Source organism: Centruroides vittatus, unplaced genomic scaffold (assembly GCF_030686945.1).
Source record: "Centruroides vittatus isolate TY-2023 unplaced genomic scaffold, ASM3068694v2 contig_357, whole genome shotgun sequence".
Lineage (NCBI taxonomy): Eukaryota > Metazoa > Arthropoda > Arachnida > Scorpiones > Buthidae > Centruroides > Centruroides vittatus.
The window spans coordinates 1,324,376-1,346,394 of record NW_027122180.1 but is presented as its reverse complement, the minus strand read 5'-3'; the positions used below and the strand labels follow the sequence as shown (position 1 = coordinate 1,346,394).

Below are 22,019 nucleotides of genomic sequence, written 5' to 3'. Positions count from 1 at the left end.
TCATAACAATGTCTGAAATGTTAACAATTTAATACACCTAAGTACTCAATGAAGACTAAACATAGAAAACAAAAAATTGCATCTAAAATAGTACAGTAGAAGCCGTTCTTAAGGTTAAGCCTTAATGCTCTCCCTCTACCCCCATGGAGGAATTTCGAAAAATCCCTTCTTAGTGTGTGTTTTCATGACGTACCCTAACTGTGTACCAAATTTCACCTCTTTAGGTTCAGCAGTTTGCTCTGGGTGATGATGAATCAATCACCCAGTCAGTCAGTCAAAATCAGTAATTTTACATATTTAGATATACAGTATATTCAAATAATGATTTTACTAAAGAAATAATTTTATGACTCTCATCTGATATCATATTATACATTTTATTATTAACAATAAAAAATATGTTTTTACATTATAATTTTTATTTAAATACCATTATATGAAAATTATCAAAACCACTGTCAACAATTTAATTTGAAATTTTCTCAAAGTTTATTAACTTGCTCTATTTTTAAAGCATATAATTAAATCTGAATCAAATACAGTCAAACCCATTAATATGAAGATAAAGAAACTTAAAAATTGGCTCTTTGTATTAAGTAGAATTACCTTCTCAATAACTGCAACAAATTACTGAACACATTCAACAAAACCTTTAACATTCAGTAACAAAAATTTTTATGTAAAAACTTTCACGAATGTTTTTGATCTTAAACAAGATCTGTATTAGATCAACAATGATATTCCAAATTGGAATGAGCAGACTTTTTCAAAAATTTTTAAATAAATAGAACAAAAACATAATGATGTAAATCGAACATATAAATATACATAATCAGTGGTATTTTTTAAGAATTATAAAAATAAATTAGATACACATAAAACATAAAATATTACAAAATGATATTAATTAATTTATGTTGGTATTACCTAGTTTTCATTGTCATGCATACAAGATGCTTTTTCCATCTTTAAATTCTGCTGATAACATTTTGGGCATGTAAGTGATTTTGTTAAATTTTTAAATTGCTTCTAAACTAATAATTCTATATCCAGGGCATTGATTTTCCAAACACATAGCTGTCTCCTCAAAATATTGCTGTTTTTGATATGAAGTTGATCCTATATTTTCATCAAAATTAATTGGTGCTTTTAATTCTTTGGAAAATGTAGAATTTTCTAAATTATCTATATGTTTGATTTACATCATTATGTTTTTGTTCTATTTATTTAAAAAATTTTGAAAAATTCTGCACATTCCCAATTTGGAATATCATTATTGACCTGATGCAGATCTTGTTTAAGATTGAAAACATTCATCAAAGTTTTCACATTAAAATTTTCATTACCGGATGTTAAAAAGTTTTGTTGAATGTGTTTTGTATTAAGTAAATTACAAAAAATTAATGATAAAACCATTAAGCAGAAAAAGCTAAATTTCCTCTTAATTATTTCACTATGTTAATCTTATTTGGATATGTTTTACAAAATAAACAAGCAAATAAATTTGTGTGTTACTCCAAACATGCACTTTATTGAGATACAGTGGCTTAAAAAAAAATTAATGCTTGTTTTTCAACATTGACGAAAGTCAGTACAACAATGATTGAATCTATTGGATCTAACTGCCAAGATAAATCCAGGAGCCGGATACATGTAAGTCTTTACAAATTTAAAAATAGCTTAATTGCTTGGATACTGATAGAATTGGTTTTTTTAACTTTGAAATTACAAACAAATTGCAGTATTTAATATTTTAATTTGGTTGTTTTATTATTCCCATTATTAAAACAATCAATAATAAGAACTATTTCATAAAACTACAGATTTTTAATTGAAAAATTTCCCAATCCTGTAAACTTCCTTGTTGATGAGATGACCAAAGTAGTTAAAGCATCAGTTTACTATTCTAGGAAACTCAGATTCAAATCTGGGCAGGTTTAAAAATCACAGGAATTGTTTGGGTAGTATGTCTTAGATATATCAGACCCCATCCCTCACACCTGGCTGTGCTACTGTGGGCCATGCCAAACCCATGATAAGCTTGAAAAAAGTTCTCTTAGTGCCCACAAGACTAAAAAAGTAAACAAAAAATTTATGGTTTCCATTGTTCATGTCTTAACTAATCATTCAACAGTGCCACAGTGTACAAAGCACCATTATAAGAGAAGTAATTTTTGAGTTGGAGTGAACATCATTAGGATGGCATTTGCACAACAACTGCATTGCCAATGATGACAACATTATCACCATATGTATTGTGGCCAACAAATTAAAGTCAAAAGCATGCTCCTGGTCATAATGTATCTTGTGTTTTTTCATTTTGGCTCTTTTGCATTCAAAGAAGTGTGCTTTATATTAAACAATGTAATACAATTGTTATTGAATTCATCAGACCAAGACAAGCTTAATATTACATATTAACCAATGTTATATTCATTAACATTGAATTGCCTATCCTGATCCTTGGGATTGTAAATCTACTTTGCACTAATAGAGAGTTTGCATAAACCAATAACATATTGACAGGAATTGACTGTATTATTTTTTCTGTTTTAATACTATTCCTAGTATTTTGAAGAGTGAAAATATTTTTTAAAAATTATAAAATTATGAACAAACTTTTTTAATAAATCAAATTCTGTGTATATAATATATGCAGAAATAACATGAATATATTTGACACATTATACTTGTATATTTTAAGTATAACTGATATTTCAAATGTTTTAGCTTTTTTTTAATAATTTGATTACTATATACTTTCAAATTAACTATTGTAAACAATTTATGATTACAAAACATTCTAATCTCTTAATTATTAATTTTCTCAATAATATGTATATTATTTTTATAAATTTAAAAACATAGAAGTTTCATTTACCTGTCATAAGAATTTGGTCCATTAATACATTTATCATATTTGACGTTACATTAGATGTTGTAAGAAGACTTGTTAAACTTCCAAATCCAATATCATGTAATCTTAAGCGAGATTTTGATTTTTCATATACTTTATCTGACTTGAGTAAACCTGCTATTACCTAAAAATAATTATTTCACATTTCAAAAAAATAATTTGAGAGAATAGTTTTAAAATGTATTAATTTAAGCATAAATGTATGTTTATACCTTTAAAACTTTTAATTTTAAATTTTCAGAAAATTCTGGATTTATAATAAGGCAATAAAGCAATTCTGAACAACCAGGCTCATACATTAATAAAAATAACTGATCTTTAACAACTCGATTTTCCATTATACTTAATATTACATCTAAGACTTCTTCAAGCTGGAAGAAAGAAAAATGAAAAGTCATTTAAACAATTACATATTCAATTACTTGAAACAACATATGTATTAATAAAAAATTTAAAAATTTATTTACTGTACATTTAGATATTTCGAACTTAAAATAAGTTACTTTTTAGGTTATTCTTTTGTGAAATTTATTTTAGTGAAATCTGAAGGTAATATGTCAAAAACATTTTGTTCAAAGTATAATTATTTCACTATTAATATGTTTAGTTCAGTTTATAATTATAACACTAAATGTTTTTCTTTGTCAAATACATATTTTAACAGATTTATAATACAATAAATCAATAGTTTCAATGATTAAAATGAATAAATAATATAGAATGTATATTTGGCAATAATTTTTTTTAAAATTAACTTTACACTGATTAGTGTATTGAGCATTGTAATATGTATAACAAAATTGAATTATATTAATTTTAATAAGAAAGCACTTATATAAAAAATTTTTACTGGAATAAAAAAGTGAACGAAAAGTTTCATCATTCTGTATTAAGAAAACATTTGCATTTTTATTATTTAAATTGATGTCAATAACATCTTATTTATAAATGAATCCATTGATCTTTAATATAAACAATTCAGATAATGAACAAATAAATATTGAAATTTGTAAAGCTTGATTTGTCAGATTTTAAAGTTTAAAATATACAAAATATTCACTTTGCATTTAATATTTAAATTTTGACTCATATTTTTATGAGTCAAAATTTAAATATTAAATGCAAAGTGAATATTAAAACATAATAATGTCTAATATACATATTTGTTAGATAAAATATATTATATTATATTATACTTTCATATTTGTTTTGTATTATAAAAACTTTACTAGAGACAAAAGTCATTTCTATAGAAAGTATTCAAAGATTATATTTTTTAATTATTTGTTAGCATTACAGTAATAAATTTTAACAATTTCTTTCAAATGTGTATGAAACAATATGTGTAAGAAAATTAACAACACAAAAAAGTTAATAATAAAATTTTAAAAGTAATATTTAAATGTTCAACAGTGGAAGAGAATCAAGAAACAAAGAACCTACACAAATAAAATGACATCACGTTAACAGATTTGTAAGAGAGAAGTGCATATAAAGTGGGAAAATTGAAGAAAATAGTTTAAAGCAAATTTAAAAGATGTTTTTGCAATGGTAAAAAACTTAACTATCAGGAATCTTTACAAAGTGGATTGTAATCAAAAAAATGTAGAAAAACTACTTAGCATAAAAAGTTACATCAGAAAAAAAAACAAAAAAAGAAAAAGAAAAATTATGATTAATATCTTTAAGTCATTAAAATTACTAGTTTTCAAGGCAGTTTAAAATTGAGCATATTGATCTTAATAATATAGCAGATTCTTTACATTAAACAAAAATTTTTGGTTTTTTTAAAAATACAAAAACATTGTTTAATTAATAGCTTTACTAGATTATTATAATAAATTTTCATAACTTATTTGCTATTTTAGTGTGGATAATTTACAGAAATGTCTTTATAATCAATTTTTGATTAAACTATTATTTAAGTTTCTTAATCTTACCATTTCTTCTTCTTTTACACTGATAAGAAAACCAATAAGAGCTGATATGTCTTGAATATTTATGTCTCGAGTGACATAATATTTAATTAATCCAAGTAAAGAAACTCTAATAGTTTTTATATCTTCATTACATAATAAATCACAATTACTGAAAATATTAAAATTAATTTTAATAATATATTTCATTTTTACTATAATAAATAAAAAATGTGATGAAATTAATTAAATTAAATTAGAAACGTAACTAAAAATTAGAATGTAACACAATCTATATATTAGCTTCATTATCTATTTACTTGTTAAACTTAGCTGTCTTTTAGTAATAGCAACATTTTAAGTGAAATAAAACAAAACAAAACAAAATTTTAATTTCTACAATAAATAACTATATTTTTTGCTTTTTTTAAATGTATTAATTATCAATAATAATTTAAAAATCTTACATAAAAAATTAAATATAAAAATTTATTATGTTTTGTATTTGATAACCACTCACCACACCATAGTAATTTTAAAAAATTATGCACTTGGAACCAATATACAGTGTGATAACGTCAAAAAAATTTCAAAAAACATCGAAGTTTTATCGACGTTATTACACCATATATTGGTTCTGAGTGCATAATTTTTTTTTAAATGTTTTGTATTATTCTTAAATACATATTTCATACAATTTATAAAGTTTGTGAAAACTTTTAGACTAAAAATATGAAACAATTTCAGAAAATATTTCATTTTTGTTTTAAATAAAAGTAAAAACAAAAGTAATCAATAAAAACATAATAAATATATATTAATTTACCTATAAAACATCTGTATTGTATCCAATAAAAACTGAACACCATATTGTTTACGATAATACTTGTGATTATCTTTTATTATTGTTGATAAATATTGTATGTGACCTGAAACATATAAATATCAGTTTATATATAATCAATATTCTAAATTAATTAAGTTAACTTAAATATAAAAAAAAATTATTTCACATTGTTACACAAGCTGTAATACTTATTACTTCCTAGGAAGATAATGATGTAATTGCATAAAATTTTGTTATAGTAGGCAATGTACTGTATAATGCTTGTAGGTGTAACACAGAAATATTATATAAGAATGGTCTCATAAAGAAGTTTCAAAAATATACATATCTACAATCAAAACCCAAATCATTATCCAAACTTAACTCTAAACTGTTGAATTATTTTTACATTGGTTTAAGTCCCATTCTAGATTGATCTTTACTTATTAATCTTCAGGTAATATTATTACTTAACCACTTTCATTAGGACAAGTTTAGAAATTTAATTAATTAAAAATTGCTTTCAATATAGCTTGGAAAATAATCAACATTAGACTTAAGTTTGGTTCAAAATAATAAATAAATGGTAAACTCATTAGAATGGAGCAGCCAGAAGTGGTATCAAAAGATGAAATGAATTAATCCATGTTTTATTTTTAGCACATTATGAAAATATAGTCATTTTTGCTTAATTTTTGCAAAAATGAATTGACTTATTATGGAATAAAACTTTGTTCTTATTTGGAAAAAACAAATTTATTACATGACTTGAACATTACTCCAGATTCAACCAATTACACCATCCAGAAATATAAAAAAAAATGAGCCAAATTATTCATTATAGTAACTTAATTTACAATTTAATTGATTTAAACCTAATTAATTTTTAGCCTCTAACTGCATAAAACAGAACTTCTAAAAAAAATCTGAACCAGACAATTTTTAAGTTTGATAAATTTGTTCATAAAGCTTTTGGTGTATAGCCTTAGCATGTGAAATTTCCTTAAAAGCAACTGCTGTATCTAATTAAATACAGATCCAAGTGGAATTTGTTGATACATTCCAGACCCGAAAAGAAAATATGGAAAATATTGTGTAAAGTTCTCATTATTTATCTCAAAATTAGAATTTACCAACATGGATCATTCTTGCTCTGAGGTTGTCATATAATATAAAATATCGTTCCAATAGAGAATGAGGGTCTTGAATATTTCTAATAGACAATATGTGACTTCTATCATAACAATGTTTGGTCACCCAAAATATAAAATGCTAGAGTATTTTATATACCTTTATGTTGATATTAAATAATTTAACTAAATTTTGAAGTAAAAATTTATAAGTAAGAATAATTCAAAAAAATAACAAGAAAATATGAAAATTATAAAAAACAGTTCTTACCAATTCTCACAGCAAAAGCACCTTTGCTCCAAATTCTAAAATCAAATAATATGTATTGATGAATAGCACGAAGAAGATCAGCTGCTTTCTCACAACTAGATGTTCCTTCTACCAGAAGCTGAACTGCCATAAGTACATTAACATCAATCAATGATGCTGGCACCTTTATAAATAAAATTAATAAATTTTAAATCAATTTTATAAATTATATAAAAATCTATTTATATTTAACAAAAATTTAAAAAATATATTGTTAATGTAAATTTTCTCTGTGTAAAAAATTGATTAAAAACAGAAAATAATTCCTTTATTAAAAATTAATTTTATATAATGTTATCCAAATACAACTGAGAGTTTAGTTATTCAAAATTGTAGCACTTCTGACAACATTTAAAAAACCACGAAATGCAGCAAAACTTTATTTACTGTTTTCAGCCATAGTTTGCTGACCTTCTTCAGGTGAAACACAAATTCAAAAGTTAAGAATAAACAATGATAATTCAAATATAACATTCTGAAATACAAACATTTCAAATGTAGAAAACCAGACAATTAAGTCTTAGGTTACACACAGTTTAAATCATAGAAGCTCTCTGCTGCAGACAGTGTGTTGATATCCTTGTAGTTAATTGCCCACCTGAGATGAACCAATTTGTAGATATGTAATGCTTCTGCATATCAAATGCAGTGCTGTCACCAAACTTTCTGTATGACTTTTTGCTTGGTCCCAGTTAACATTGACAAAACTAGAATCTGAAAGAACATACACTGCCAAGATTCTGGTTGAATATGACCTCCATATGTCATCTTGGTGTTATTTCAATCTCACGCACAGAGATCACATGGTGGATCCAACATAATGTAAATAATGCACTGTGCATAACATCACAATGTATGAATTAAACAAGAAATCGTAATATAAGAACCTTTAGTTAAATAAAGATTAAAAATAACAATAGAGCAGGACAGAAAATAATACATAAAAGTTAAAAATATACGTAAAGTAATTTCTTCATAAAACAATGAAACCCTAAACTTCATTCTCCAAAACCACAGTTTCCCAGATCATCATTTTATAAATGTTGTTCTAGAATAATATCAAATTTTTTAACTGTCTCACAGTTTTGTTAGGTTTAACATCGATGAAAATTCAACACGAAGCAGGTTAATAGCGATATACTAATATACTAATTACATGGGATATACTAATATACTATACTAATAATGTATTGTTTCATACTTTTTGGTTATCTGTTTTTTCAGTTATCCGACCAACCCCAGTCCCCAATTGAGTTGGATAATCGATGCTCTACTGTACTAAGGTCGAAAATGTTTGTTATTTCAATTAAATATTTTTACTGGATAGTCAAAGATTTCAGTGAGTCATTTGTATCAATTAATAGTAATAAAACAATGAAAAATATGTTTACCCTTTGCATAAGAGTGCCAATTGTTGGAATTCCACTTTTACCAAGAAGTTGTTCCTGATTTACAACACTATTTTCAATTAGATGCAATATCGAAAGAAGAAATCCTGATACTTGATTCTGACATAAATGCCAATCTATAATTAAAAATTACTTTAATACATGTAGAGACTTTTTAATCATTATTTTTCAGAATTATATAAAAAATTAATTATCATCTACTTTGAATAAATACTTAAGCTAAAATAAATACCATTTTTTCCTATTATAAATATTTCTAGATTAATAAAAACTTTTCCATTACATTCTGTGTTCAAAAGATACATCATTGTAAGTGCAAATATAAACATCTCAAAGCCTGATGATTATATTTAACCCAAACAATTATCAGATAAAATTGGACTACATTACCACTAATAATAATTATTAAATACCAAGTAATTTGGCACTAGAGATAGGTATTAGGCACCATCTCTTATTAAATTTTTTAAATAATGATAATTAAATTAATATTTATTAAATAATTTAGAAAATTCTGAAATAAAAGAATCAACTCAGAGTGAGACTCAAACTCACAACTGCTGCTTACCATCCAGATGCATTACCAGTTATGCTTCCTGAACCTCCATCTAATTGTTCACTTTCAGACATATTTAATGGTCTGGAAGCGAAGGAATTATGATATTGTAACCAAAGCTAAAGAATCACATCCAAGACAAAATACCTTTGAGTTTTTGAAGAGAAAGATTAACTTGGATGTTGAGACATTGTAGTGAATCAAAGAGGAACTACGCTAACCAAAAGAGCTGGACTGATCAAATAAAACCAATGAACTGACTGACTCAAATTTAGTTTTTAAAGAAGCCAACTATGAAACTAATATGAACGAGACAGAAGTATCTGAATGAATGTGCCCTTATTCAATCTGATCTCCTCAAAATCTTATAGGTCCAAAACTTGGACATTTTTATAGTACTGACCTGAGTGACCAACAAAAAATTCCAGATGGTTAGTAAACTTTCCAGAGTATATAAAAACACTAAGCACATCATACATGCTTTTCCAGCAATTAAATTTAATTAAAACAAATGTTTCTGGCCTGATTGATAAGCCTTCATCCACTGAAGTGCACTTATATTCAGGCCAATACAATATGATATTAATTTCAAAACACCTTTCTCTGTTTTTCTAGAAAATTTTTTAATTAAATTAAACTAATGTTTTTGGCTATCTTAAATGGCCTTATTCAGGTTAAGCATAATTTAGAACATCAGTTAGAACATAAATTATTTTGAGCATCAAACACAAGACCGTGTTATTTATTAAACACTTGGCACTTTTCCACTTCTATTAGTTGATGCGTCCTGTCGATGTGCGTAGTATCCATTTTGTTAAGCTGTACGTGTGAATTTTCTCTTTCTCGATGGAATTTGCCGTTTCTATGACAAAAATTTTTATAATTTAGGTGTTCTTGAAACCGTGTTTTCTTATATGTTGAGCATCAAACACAAGACCGTGTTATTTATTAAACACTTGGCACTTTTCCACTTCTATTAGTTGATGCGTCCTGTCGATGTGCGTAGTATCCATTTTGTTAAGCTGTACGTGTGAATTTTCTCTTTCTCGATGGAATTTGCCGTTTCTATGACAAAAATTTTTATAATTTAGGTGTTCTTGAAACCGTGTTTTCTTATATGTTGAGCATCAAACACAAGACCGTGTTATTTATTAAACACTTGGCACTTTTCCACTTCTATTAGTTGATGCGTCCTGTCGATGTGCGTAGTATCCATTTTGTTAAGCTGTACGTGTGAATTTTCTCTTTCTCGATGGAATTTGCCGTTTCTATGACAAAAATTTTTATAATTTAGGTGTTCTTGAAACCGTGTTTTCTTATATGTTGAGCATCAAACACAAGACCGTGTTATTTATTAAACACTTGGCACTTTTCCACTTCTATTAGTTGATGCGTCCTGTCGATGTGCGTAGTATCCATTTTGTTAAGCTGTACGTGTGAATTTTCTCTTTCTCGATGGAATTTGCCGTTTCTATGACAAAAATTTTTATAATTTAGGTGTTCTTGAAACCGTGTTTTCTTATATGTTGAGCATCAAACACAAGACCGTGTTATTTATTAAACACTTGGCACTTTTCCACTTCTATTAGTTGATGCGTCCTGTCGATGTGCGTAGTATCCATTTTGTTAAGCTGTACGTGTGAATTTTCTCTTTCTCGATGGAATTTGCCGTTTCTATGACAAAAATTTTTTATACAAAAAGGTGTTTTCAGAAAACAGAAAACACGGTTTCAAGAACACCTAAATTATAAAAATTTTTGTCATAGAAACGGCAAATTCCATCGAGAAAGAGAAAATTCACACGTACAGCTTAACAAAATGGATACTACGCACATCGACTCAACTAATAGAAGTGGAAAAGTGCCAAGTGTTTAATAAATAACACGGTCTTGTGTTTGATGCTCAACATATAAGAAAACACGGTTTCAAGAACACCTAAATTATAAAAATTTTTGTCATAGAAACGGCAAATTCCATCGAGAAAGAGAAAATTCACACGTACAGCTTAACAAAATGGATACTACGCACATCGACTCAACTAATAGAAGTGGAAAAGTGCCAAGTGTTTAATAAATAACACGGTCTTGTGTTTGATGCTCAACATATAAGAAAACACGGTTTCAAGAACACCTAAATTATAAAAATTTTTGTCATAGAAACGGCAAATTCCATCGAGAAAGAGAAAATTCACACGTACAGCTTAACAAAATGGATACTACGCACATCGACTCAACTAATAGAAGTGGAAAAGTGCCAAGTGTTTAATAAATAACACGGTCTTGTGTTTGATGCTCAACATATAAGAAAACACGGTTTCAAGAACACCTAAATTATAAAAATTTTTGTCATAGAAACGGCAAATTCCATCGAGAAAGAGAAAATTCACACGTACAGCTTAACAAAATGGATACTACGCACATCGACTCAACTAATAGAAGTGGAAAAGTGCCAAGTGTTTAATAAATAACACGGTCTTGTGTTTGATGCTCAACATATAAGAAAACACGGTTTCAAGAACACATAAATTATTTATTTTATTTCAATTTTTTGTTAAACCATGACATCATAAGAATGCGAGTGAAGCTCAATGTTTCAAATTTCATGTTCTAATTTACATTCTAACTGATGTTCCAAATAATGCTTAACCTGAAGAAGGCCATTTAAGACAGCCAAAAATATTAGTTTAATTTAATTAAAAAATTTGTTAGAAAAACAGAGAAAGGTGTTTTGAAATTAATATATAGAAGTTCTAGCTTACTGCACATAAAATTAGTTGAAAAGGCATTATGCATTTTTTTTTATTTTAAATACTAAATAGCCACAAAAAATGTAAGTATTCCCTAAATACATTATGAAATGAAAAGTGTTCTTTAATTTAAAAAACTTTGGGAAATGCTGGAACAGAGGAAAATTATAGATTCCAAATTTTTCTAAATGATAGTTTATCAGTCACTAAAATTCTTAGAGAGCTGAGATGTAATATGATATAATGGCATAATAAAACCAAATTTACATAATAAATTAGAAATTGTATAAAAATTAAACCTAAGGTACAGAAACAGAGTAGAAAGATCATTTAAATTTTAACATATTATTTAGTAAAAACAGTAAATACAGTAAAAATCCTTCTTATAATACACTAAAATAAATTTGTGATGAAAAAATTGTTGAACAATTTCAATGAAAAAAAAAATTTATTATGAGAAAATACCTGAATATGAACTATTGGGAAGAACCACCCATTCTTCACTAACTTCTTCTATGCTATCTTGAGGAATTAAATCAGCAAAAACTGAGTGACCCTGTGATATAGGACGGCTGGCATTTTCTAACAATGGTAAAAGTGCTGATATCCCTCCACAAGTATTAATTGCATCCTTAAAATAATAAAAATTTATAATAAATATTTTATTATAAAATTTAAATTCTCAAATTTATTCATATCAGAAATATAAATTTAATTCAAATATATATGTTTTACATTTGAAAATGCTAAAATTGTTGTTGTTGTTTTTGTATTATAGAGCCATTTTGACTCCAATAAAACAGTTGATTTTGTTTCAAAATACTTATGTATTATGTTTAGTTCATATTAATATTTATACATTTTATATAAACCAAACTTTTAAATTTATTCAATTTCAAATCTGTTATATTTCATTTTTTTTTATTTACTTGATAAAATTCTTTAAAATTAATAAATGTAATAAAAATACTTTTATAACTAATTTATATTGTTTGTATTAAAAACAAGAAAAAGTAACAAATCTTACTTTTAGATAAAAGATTAATTAATAATGGGAGTTTCAAAATACAATATTTCACTAACAACAAATAACCAGAATTAAAAACTTCTAAACTGATGTGCACTTTTAAATTTGTGTACTTCAAAAATACTGAAGAATAAAACAGCATTTGCATAGTGCTAAGGATCAAATGAAAAAAAGGACTTGTGAGAAATAGTATGAGAAGGAGTTTAATGACACTGATTTAGTGAGAGAGTTGGTAATGTGATAGGGTAAATCAGGCACCCTAACATTATTACAACTCCCAAGTGTAGTTTTAGCTCATATCATTATTGAAATAACTGAAAATGCCATACATTACAGAATAAGTTTTCATAGGAGAAAGTTACACAAAGAACCTTAAGAAAGGTTATCAAAAGCTTTCTTAAAGTAACAGTTTACAAGAAAATATCCCAAATCATCTATGCATATAAAAATTTGCTCACAAACTTTTCAATAAAAATGTTACTCTATAGCAGTGTTTCTCAAACTTTTTGGACCGCGACACCCCTTCTGCACTTAAAAATTTCAAAGGACCCCCGAAGAATAAGCATGTGTCAAAAAACATCCCGGAGGGTGGGGTTAGGCTCATATTTAAATATTTATATTATTTTTATTATTTATATGTGCAATTTATTTAAGTAAAAATTATTTTATATATTTTTTATTTCTATTATTTCTAAACATGAATCCATAGTAAATTTATAAAATATTTGAAAAAATTGATCTGGCATCAATTTTTCAGCGACCCCCCAAATATTTTTCGCGACCCCCACTTTGAGAATCACTGCTCTATAGCAGTGATTCTCAAACTTTTTCGATCCACCGCCCCCTTTGTTCCATAAAGTTTTACCCAATGCCCCCCGTGTGAGAAAAGGATTGGAAATATTCTTAGGAAAACTTTTCTATGAATCTCACACTTTGTGCCCTTACTGTACATTGTTCTCGACATCTGGAAACCATTAAATGCAATGTTTCCTCTTATCCGTTTGACAGAGGAGAGGGAACTTTTACCTTTGATCACCGTTCAGTACCCTGCCTCCAGCGCCCCCTTAGATTTACTCACCGCCCACAAGGGGCCGTTATTGCCCACTTTGAGAAACGCTGCTCTATAGTCTCAAATTCTGTTATCATAAACAAAAAGTTAACTGAGAAAAAATTTAAAAACATTTGGACATTCTTAGAAGCAAATCTAATGAAATTTTTAAATCATTCAGCTCAGTAGACTGGAATGTTTTACAATCCTGTTCATACAACTATGAAAACATTCAAATTTTGGCTTTATAAAGTAAGAGTTGACTACTAACTTTATTTCATAGCAGTGTAATAACAAACTTAGTTGGCACAATATAGCCAACTCCTTGTGTTATCTTTCTGTTCGATCATTTGATTTGTAAAATTGTATAAATAATGATATTTATTAAAAATTCTGTTTAAGAGAAGAAAGACTCAAAAAAAAAAAAAAAATTAAAAAATCTTTTTAATCTCATAATCTGTTTTTTATCACACAACTCAGGAACACAAAATCACTTGGCAGAACTGACTTTTATTTTGAGGATCTTCTACATCTCAAATTTTTACATTGTGCAGTCATCAGTGGGACAATTTTAACAAGTTTTATGTAATGAAGCAGAGATAAACAAAACAAACTTTAACTCTGTCATGTGACTGTTGTGTTCCTGAGATATGTAAAAAAAGGGTAGATTATAAAGACAATCTTTTAAGTGTTTCTTCTATTAAATTTTTAATTAATTGTATGTTTGTCTTTTTTATCAATTACATTTATGTTTATTTTATTTCTAAATATGAATTATATCTCTTAAATAAATAAAAAAACAAATAATTACAACTTCCATTCTTACTTAAAATATTTGTTTTTAATACAAAATAATTTATGCTTTGTGTAATAATAATACCAACCTTTATGCTTGATACAGCACAAACATTTCCAGAAACTTTTCCTTCATATATCTGATTTGATGATAAATCTGTACAGATACCATTTGCAGAAGCCTAAACAAAAACACAACATTTATTACTATAATAATGAGATCAAAATTTAAATAACAATTAAGAATATTGAAATATTAATACATATAAATGACATAATATGATTACAAATGATAATACAAATATACCAAGTGAACATAATTAAAGTTGTCCTATTCAGAGGACTCTAGCTCCAACCAATAAGCTGACTGATACCAAAATTTGTGTACATGCTATTCAAAGAATATGGAAAAGGATTTTGCAAAAAAAAATTTTTGTTCCAAAATTGTCTGGTGCAGGGAAAAAGGTGTTGCAAATGGCACCATTGCCTGTTCAACAACAGCCATGGTCACATCTTCAACAGTTTCTGCAGTAATAGGCTTTCATCCCCTGCCATATTGAACTCCTAAGGATTCAATTGTCTCAAATCATGTAATCATTTTCCTGACAACCTGCAGAGATATTGGTCCACTGTGTAAGTTCTTATGATGATGATATTTGCAAATAGCAGCCACAGCATTATCCCAATTTTCATAAAAGAGCTTCACAATTAATGCATGTTCTGGCAATGTAATGGCCATTGTAACTGTAGCTGATAAGAATGGTATTCACTAGTTGTAATCATTTTTATACCCAGTTTCTGCTGCATTGCACATGGCTACATACATTACATTTTTGTGCTTGCAAATTCATTTATCTGCAGTGAACAATTTTGAAACTAAAATTTTTCTTTGAATTGGTTGGTGGTGTAGAGTCCTCTGAATAAGGCAGCTTTAATTATGATCCCCTGTATATTAAGTAAACAACCAAAAAAATTTTTAATAAGATATTTCAAATAATCTAATTCGCATTTCTTCAGACAATATATGCAAAATTAAAAATATTTTGTATGAAGCTTCAAAACTATTATTATTCTTACTGATTAAAGACTAGTCATTTTTTCTAAATCAGATATTGTTAATTAAAATAATTAATATTTTATTTACAAGATATTAAAGTAGTATTAGTCATTTTTAATTCTGCAAAATAATACATTAATTTGAAACATTTTCACAAAATGTTATTAACACAATTGAATAAATTAATTATATTATTTAAATTGTAAATGTTTTGTATTAATTATTTTAAATAATTGATAAGTTTCTTAGTGTATATCAAGAAGTTTTTTTAACCCTGATGATTTCATTAGGCATAATAATAGTACAGTGGTCACTGCTTATTATAATCACTAGTTAATATTATCAGTTGCTTAATGTAATCAAAATCCATTTTTCCAAATTAGTTCTATATTTTCTGTGTAAAATCTTGCCAGTTATTGTGACCAGCCTGCTGTGTTACCAGATTAAACTAGGGCATTTATGATATTTATAACTGACAAATTATGATTAGTTTAAAATAACTTTTATAAAATTTTAGTTATTTCTTTTCTTGAAGTGTTATTATATTTAATAATTATCTTTGTTATTTTTAAAATATGACACTGATTATACATTTATTAAAAACTATTCTATGCCAGTTGGTATATAATTAGTTGAGAATCACTGTTCTATGACTGCTATTCCTGAATAAGATATATTTTTAGAACATCAGGCATTCATATAGATTTATCATGCTCAACTAATTCACCACATAGTTGCAGGTAAATACATGTCCTTGTGCACTAATGCCCTTCAAAATGATGGCTGCTGGATATTGTTATTAGCCACATATTATCATCGAAACAATCTTGAACCAATGAAATCACAATAAGTAGTGACTAATGTATATTCAAAAAGATAAATGATATTTTGATAAAATTCATATAAGAGCCAATCATACATGTTTAGTATGAATGGCTCCACAGATATACTATTATGGCTATATTTGTTATTTTGAGTTGAATTTACTTTATGATTTAAATATTATTCTAAGTTAAACTCAATATTCACCACATTTCAATTCTAGATTTAAGTTTTGAATCAGTCATGATTTAACTTTCCTTTATTGTCCAGCTAGAATTTATCAAACAGGATTAAAAGTAGCATAATGCTAATTACACATATTAATTATACAATACATAAAATTTTTTTTATAATAGACAGATATTACACCAGCTGAATACCACAAGTACACTTAAGATAGAATAAGCATTTTGATTTCCGAAATTCTTCTGTTCTTTACGTAATAATAAAATAATTAAAAAGCATGATAAAAATGCAGATAATATATATTAACAAATTCCAGAACAAATAATAAAATAGATAAACTAAAATAAAAAAAAACAACAATTTTATATTAACAACAGATTATATAATACAGAAATTATATATATATAATTTTATAAAGAACTATAAAAAATCTAATTATAATTACTTTTGCATTATAATACAGAACAAGTTTGTTAGAGATATCCACCATTTCAGAACTGTCATCAGTAAAAAATGATGAATTATTTTGATCTGCAAATTGAAAAAATAAATAAGCTATGAGATTTAATTTATAAAATACATAAATTATTATATAGAAATAAAATATAATTTCAGTTTTACCATATAACTGTAGTGCTTTCACCTGAGCAGGTAAAAGAGCCTCAGAAAAAACACAGACAGACATCATTTGTCCTTTTAAAGAATCTGATGATCCCCATATAGTATCCTGAGAACCAAATGGGCATGACTGTACAGCAGGATCAGGTGTACTTTGTAGCATGTTTTTTAATTGCTGTGATAAAGTAAGATTAGGAGCTAATGATAATAATTTTTCTTTGTCAAGAAGATTTGACAAATGGCCAATAGTAGCACCACCTAAACTTGAAAAACTGTACGATTTGTTTTCATTTGCTGGATCGCTGGCACTATTTCTTCGACGGGACACACAAGTTTTTATTCCACTTCCAATATTACAAGAAGTAAAAGGCTTAAAAATTTAAAATTGTTAAAATTTATTTGATCTATTTTTTAAAATTATTATTATTATAATTATATTTCTCCATATATATAAGCTAAAGATATTTCTTACCTCATTTAAAGATGGAAATTTTAATTGAGCTGTTAATTTTTGCTTATTGTCAATAGTAACCACCAATGTACTATTAGTAAATGGACGACGTGAAGGCATATGACAAATTGTTACACAATGCTATTAAAAATTAAAATACGTACTTTAAAAAATATTTATCATTGATTAAAATTTCTCTAAAAATCAATTTACACAGAAATTATTATAAAAAGATTATATAAAAATCGCATAGCTATTTTAAACTAATTTACAACTTTTTTTTGTTTGTAAATTTTTTCATCTGATGATTATTATTAATAAAATTGAAGACAAAGTCTGCCCAAAAGAGACCACCATTTATTTCTTGTGTTCCAGACTATACAAATTCATAGCGATAGACCTTTCTTTATAGGCTATATGCCACCAGAAGTTAAAAAAGCCCTTTAAAAATAAAAATATATCCAATTAAAATTGTAAATGTATCATCACCAGGGGGAAGCTTCCAAATCTACATTTTCCAGCACTTGTTCCAGTAGATAAAAGCAGAAACACTCCATAGGATGGATGAAAAGTAAGACATCTATATGTCACCAGTTCCATTTTTAGAAATTTTATAATTTTAATTAGATATATTTGTGTTTTTTAAAGGGCTTTTTTAACTTCTGGTGGCATGTAGCCTATAAAGAAAGGTCTGTCGCCATGAATGTGTATAGTCTGGAACACAAGAAATAAATGGTGGTCCCTTTTAGGCAGACTTTGTCTTCAATTTTATTAACTTTTTTTTTGCTTCCCCTTGATTTCATGGACCTCAATTTTCAGGGCAATATTTGAATAATTGAAATTTCACTATATGACTACTTTCTAAATGCTAACTGTAATTCACAGGATATTTCCTAGTTAGCACTCACACACACAGAAGCAATATTGTTTTTGTTGTACCTGACCATGAGTGCAAGGACAGTGAACTTTAATCAACTTTATCCATTAAGTGTTATTTTATTTAGTTAGTATAGTTATTTTAGTTAGTACAGTTAGTATTCTTTCAAATTATTTTTGTAACCAGTAATTACTTCATAAGCAAGAAATGAGAAAATTCACATCCAGGCGTTAAGTGTTAACAAAAGAATATCGCTATAACCAACTTTCCATCAGGGCAGGCAAAGCAGACACCGAACTAGCAAGAATGGTGTTACAGCACCCATACACCCCGCTATGGGACCAGGTGATGATGCTCAGGCATTGTAATAACAAGAGCATCGTGTTTATTTGGGAGGCCTTTCTTACCGCTGCACTAAATCCGTGCAACACGCCCACGCTTGATTTGCCTGTTATGTGGGTTAACTTATATAACAGATTAAAACAACACCTCTAGCTCCACATTTCAGTAATTTATAGCGCATGCGCTACGTCACCACGCGCGCACATTTAAATTTCTTCTCGCTCTGTTCCATCGGTGAGTGTGTTCCAAAGTTCTAAAGCGGTTTTTGCATTTCAAAAATTTTTTGATTTGAAAGAGGATTTTATCCGTTTTTATCCACCTGAGGAAGACGAAAATAGTTTCGTCGAAAGCGCTAGTGATTATAGCGATATTCTTTTGTTAACACTTAACGCCTGGATGTGAATTTTCTCGTTTCTTGCTTATGAAAGAGATCGGCGTGCAGTCCACCATCGTTACGAATTACTTCATAACATACAGATGTTAAAAGAAGGAATATACAGTACAATTGAGTGTTGGTCAGAAGCTCAAGCTGATTTAAAAGCTTGAGAATAGTGTCTCAGTAGCCAGTTGTGACATACTGAGTTAAAAAGCATAGTTTCTCATATTCTCAAGGACAAAGAAAAGCCTCAGATCTTTGTGTTAAAGTGTAATATTAAAGGAATGGATTCCATGAGTGACATATAGCACATAAAAGTTAGAAGAGATAAAAATCTAGAAGCTGTTTATAAATGGTATGTGCAAAAGTAATCATTTGGCATTAATATTATTGGTGTTATTTTATGCATTGCAGTTAAGAAACTGGCTGACATATGATTATTAATAATTTCAAAGCTAATGATGGCTGGCTTTCGATATTCTAGTAATTTCCATAGCAGCTGTTACAGGAAAGAACAAAGTGAAGCTGAATTTGCAGCCACATTTTTAGTTGAGCCTTTCAGACCACCTTAATGAAGCCAAGCATGCTCTTATCTCAGATATTTAATGGAGGCAAGACTGGATTATTCTAGTGATCCTATCAAACAAACTCAAACCTTCAGAAACAAGGACAAAATTCCTGAAAGAAAATGAGCAAGATATTTTTTACACTTTATATTGTACAAGTTCTGATAGCCTGAAGCTACTGTTGTAGGAGCTAATCAGAATGCCATGTACTTATTTTGAAAGATTATATAATACAATTGTCTGTTTAACATTCAAAAACAGCATGGTTCAACACCAGCATATTTTCTGACTGAATTTTCACATATTTTGTCTTTGAAATATGTCAATACTAGTAAAAGGTTGTAAAGGTGGCTCCTATGATATAAAAGCTCTTCTTTTGTTAGATAATGTTCCTCCTCACTCAGCTGCCAAAAAATTAGTCAGCAATATAGCAAGATTTGTATCAGGCTTCTTCCTCCTAATACTTCTCTGATACAACTCATGTTTCATGCAAGACACTTTCCAGCAACAATATCTGAATAAAGTTTTGGTCATTACTGAGGAGGAATAAAATGTAAATGAAAATACAAGAGAATAATATGTTCTTTGCAAAGTATAAAAAAATTATACCATTGAGTCAGCAACTTACAATTTGCTAACTTGTAGAATGGCATAAAAATCGCCAAATTGGCTCTTATCTAGAAAAAGTTGCTTTTTGACAATAATCCTGACATTGGCTTTGAAATATTTGAGCCTGATGACCTCCAGTAAGTGTTTTGCTGTGCAGGAAAAAGAAAGATGTAACAGTGGAGAATTTAACTGGCTGGTTTGACTAGTTAGAGCAGTAATTTTCAACCAGGATACTGTGACACATTAGAGTGCCACAATGACACTCAGAGATGCTGCAAAATATAGTGACAAGCAGCACCATAATGTTTTTTATGTATATTACTAAAAGTTATTCTATATTCATATGTAATTAAAATTATAAATTATTTAATACCTTTGTAATCATTTTATTGAAAATACTGTATAGAAGTCAAACTAATTTATACATATAATAAATACACATACAAAGTATATAAAGAAGTAGGGATGCCACAAAAAAAAAATAATGAAATTGGAAGTGTCACTCTTAGAAAAAGGTTAAAAAACTAGACTAGAGAATAGTTATATAAATATGATATGAAGTGAAAGCAAGTGACATTGAAAGGGTCTCCACTAATAAATAAGAAAGAAAAAACAAAAAAGGACAGAGTATGATAGGTCTTTGCCATTCACTATGTCAATATTCAGTTGTGCAGGTATATCTCACCTTACATTGGTAATTCGTTCTAGGATAGGTGACGTAAGTCGAATTTACTTGTCACTAGGCTAAACCACAAATAACCATTCCCAGTTCTGTATTTTATTTATTAATGCATTTTTAATAACATATGGTTAATAAGAATCTATTTTAAGCTTACAAACAAATAAATTTTAGTTTTTAATATAGTATAGGGAAAAAAGTAATCTAAATTTACAAATACATGTACATACATACTTGTAAATGTACATGTTTACAATTTGGCAATGTTTACAGTACATTGCAGACTCTTTATTTGTGAATGTGGTTTCTCTAAGACATTGTAAAATAAGATGATTTTTTAAGGTTAAATAACAAACACAGTTATTAAAATTATTTTAACGCTTCTCCCACACCGGGTTGTATAAACAAACATTAAATACCTTCTAAAACCGATAACCGGCATGAAATATTTTCAAAATGACAAACGTTTTTGCTGCCCCTCCTGGGCTCTTCCTCAGGCCAATTCTTTTTGCTGGAACTGGATTCGATAATCGAACAGCATAAGTAAATGGAACGTGTTCCGTTTTTAAAAGTTCGAGTACGTGCGGCAACCGCATGCCGTTCTAAACATTTAAATTTCTTTTATTCTGTTGGGAAAACGATGCGTGCATCTTATGATAATTACGTGTGACGTTTACCGATTTACGACCTTTCTTCCAATAAAAATTGCCAAGCAGTGGAGAGATTCATTTCTTCTTTGAAATTGATGCATGTTGT

General features: G+C 27.7%; 1 protein-coding gene across 3 annotated transcripts in view; it reads right to left on the bottom strand.

Moving 5' to 3' along the window:
* LOC136974820 (neurobeachin-like protein 1) overlaps positions 1 to 22,019 on the bottom strand; it is a 179,853-nt gene that overhangs the window by 86,748 nt on the left and 71,086 nt on the right. For all 3 annotated transcript variants that reach the window (XM_067269768.1, XM_067269769.1, XM_067269770.1), the window contains exons 18-28: positions 17,836 to 17,955; positions 17,367 to 17,733; positions 17,191 to 17,276; positions 14,770 to 14,862; positions 12,276 to 12,441; positions 8,491 to 8,624; positions 7,061 to 7,223; positions 5,660 to 5,762; positions 4,858 to 5,005; positions 3,130 to 3,288; positions 2,882 to 3,041 (exon numbers count right to left, since the gene is read on the bottom strand). In XM_067269768.1, the coding sequence (XP_067125869.1) occupies positions 2,882 to 3,041; positions 3,130 to 3,288; positions 4,858 to 5,005; positions 5,660 to 5,762; positions 7,061 to 7,223; positions 8,491 to 8,624; positions 12,276 to 12,441; positions 14,770 to 14,862; positions 17,191 to 17,276; positions 17,367 to 17,733; positions 17,836 to 17,955 (1,699 nt within the window). The remainder of the gene's footprint in view (positions 1 to 2,881; positions 3,042 to 3,129; positions 3,289 to 4,857; positions 5,006 to 5,659; positions 5,763 to 7,060; positions 7,224 to 8,490; positions 8,625 to 12,275; positions 12,442 to 14,769; positions 14,863 to 17,190; positions 17,277 to 17,366; positions 17,734 to 17,835; positions 17,956 to 22,019) is intronic.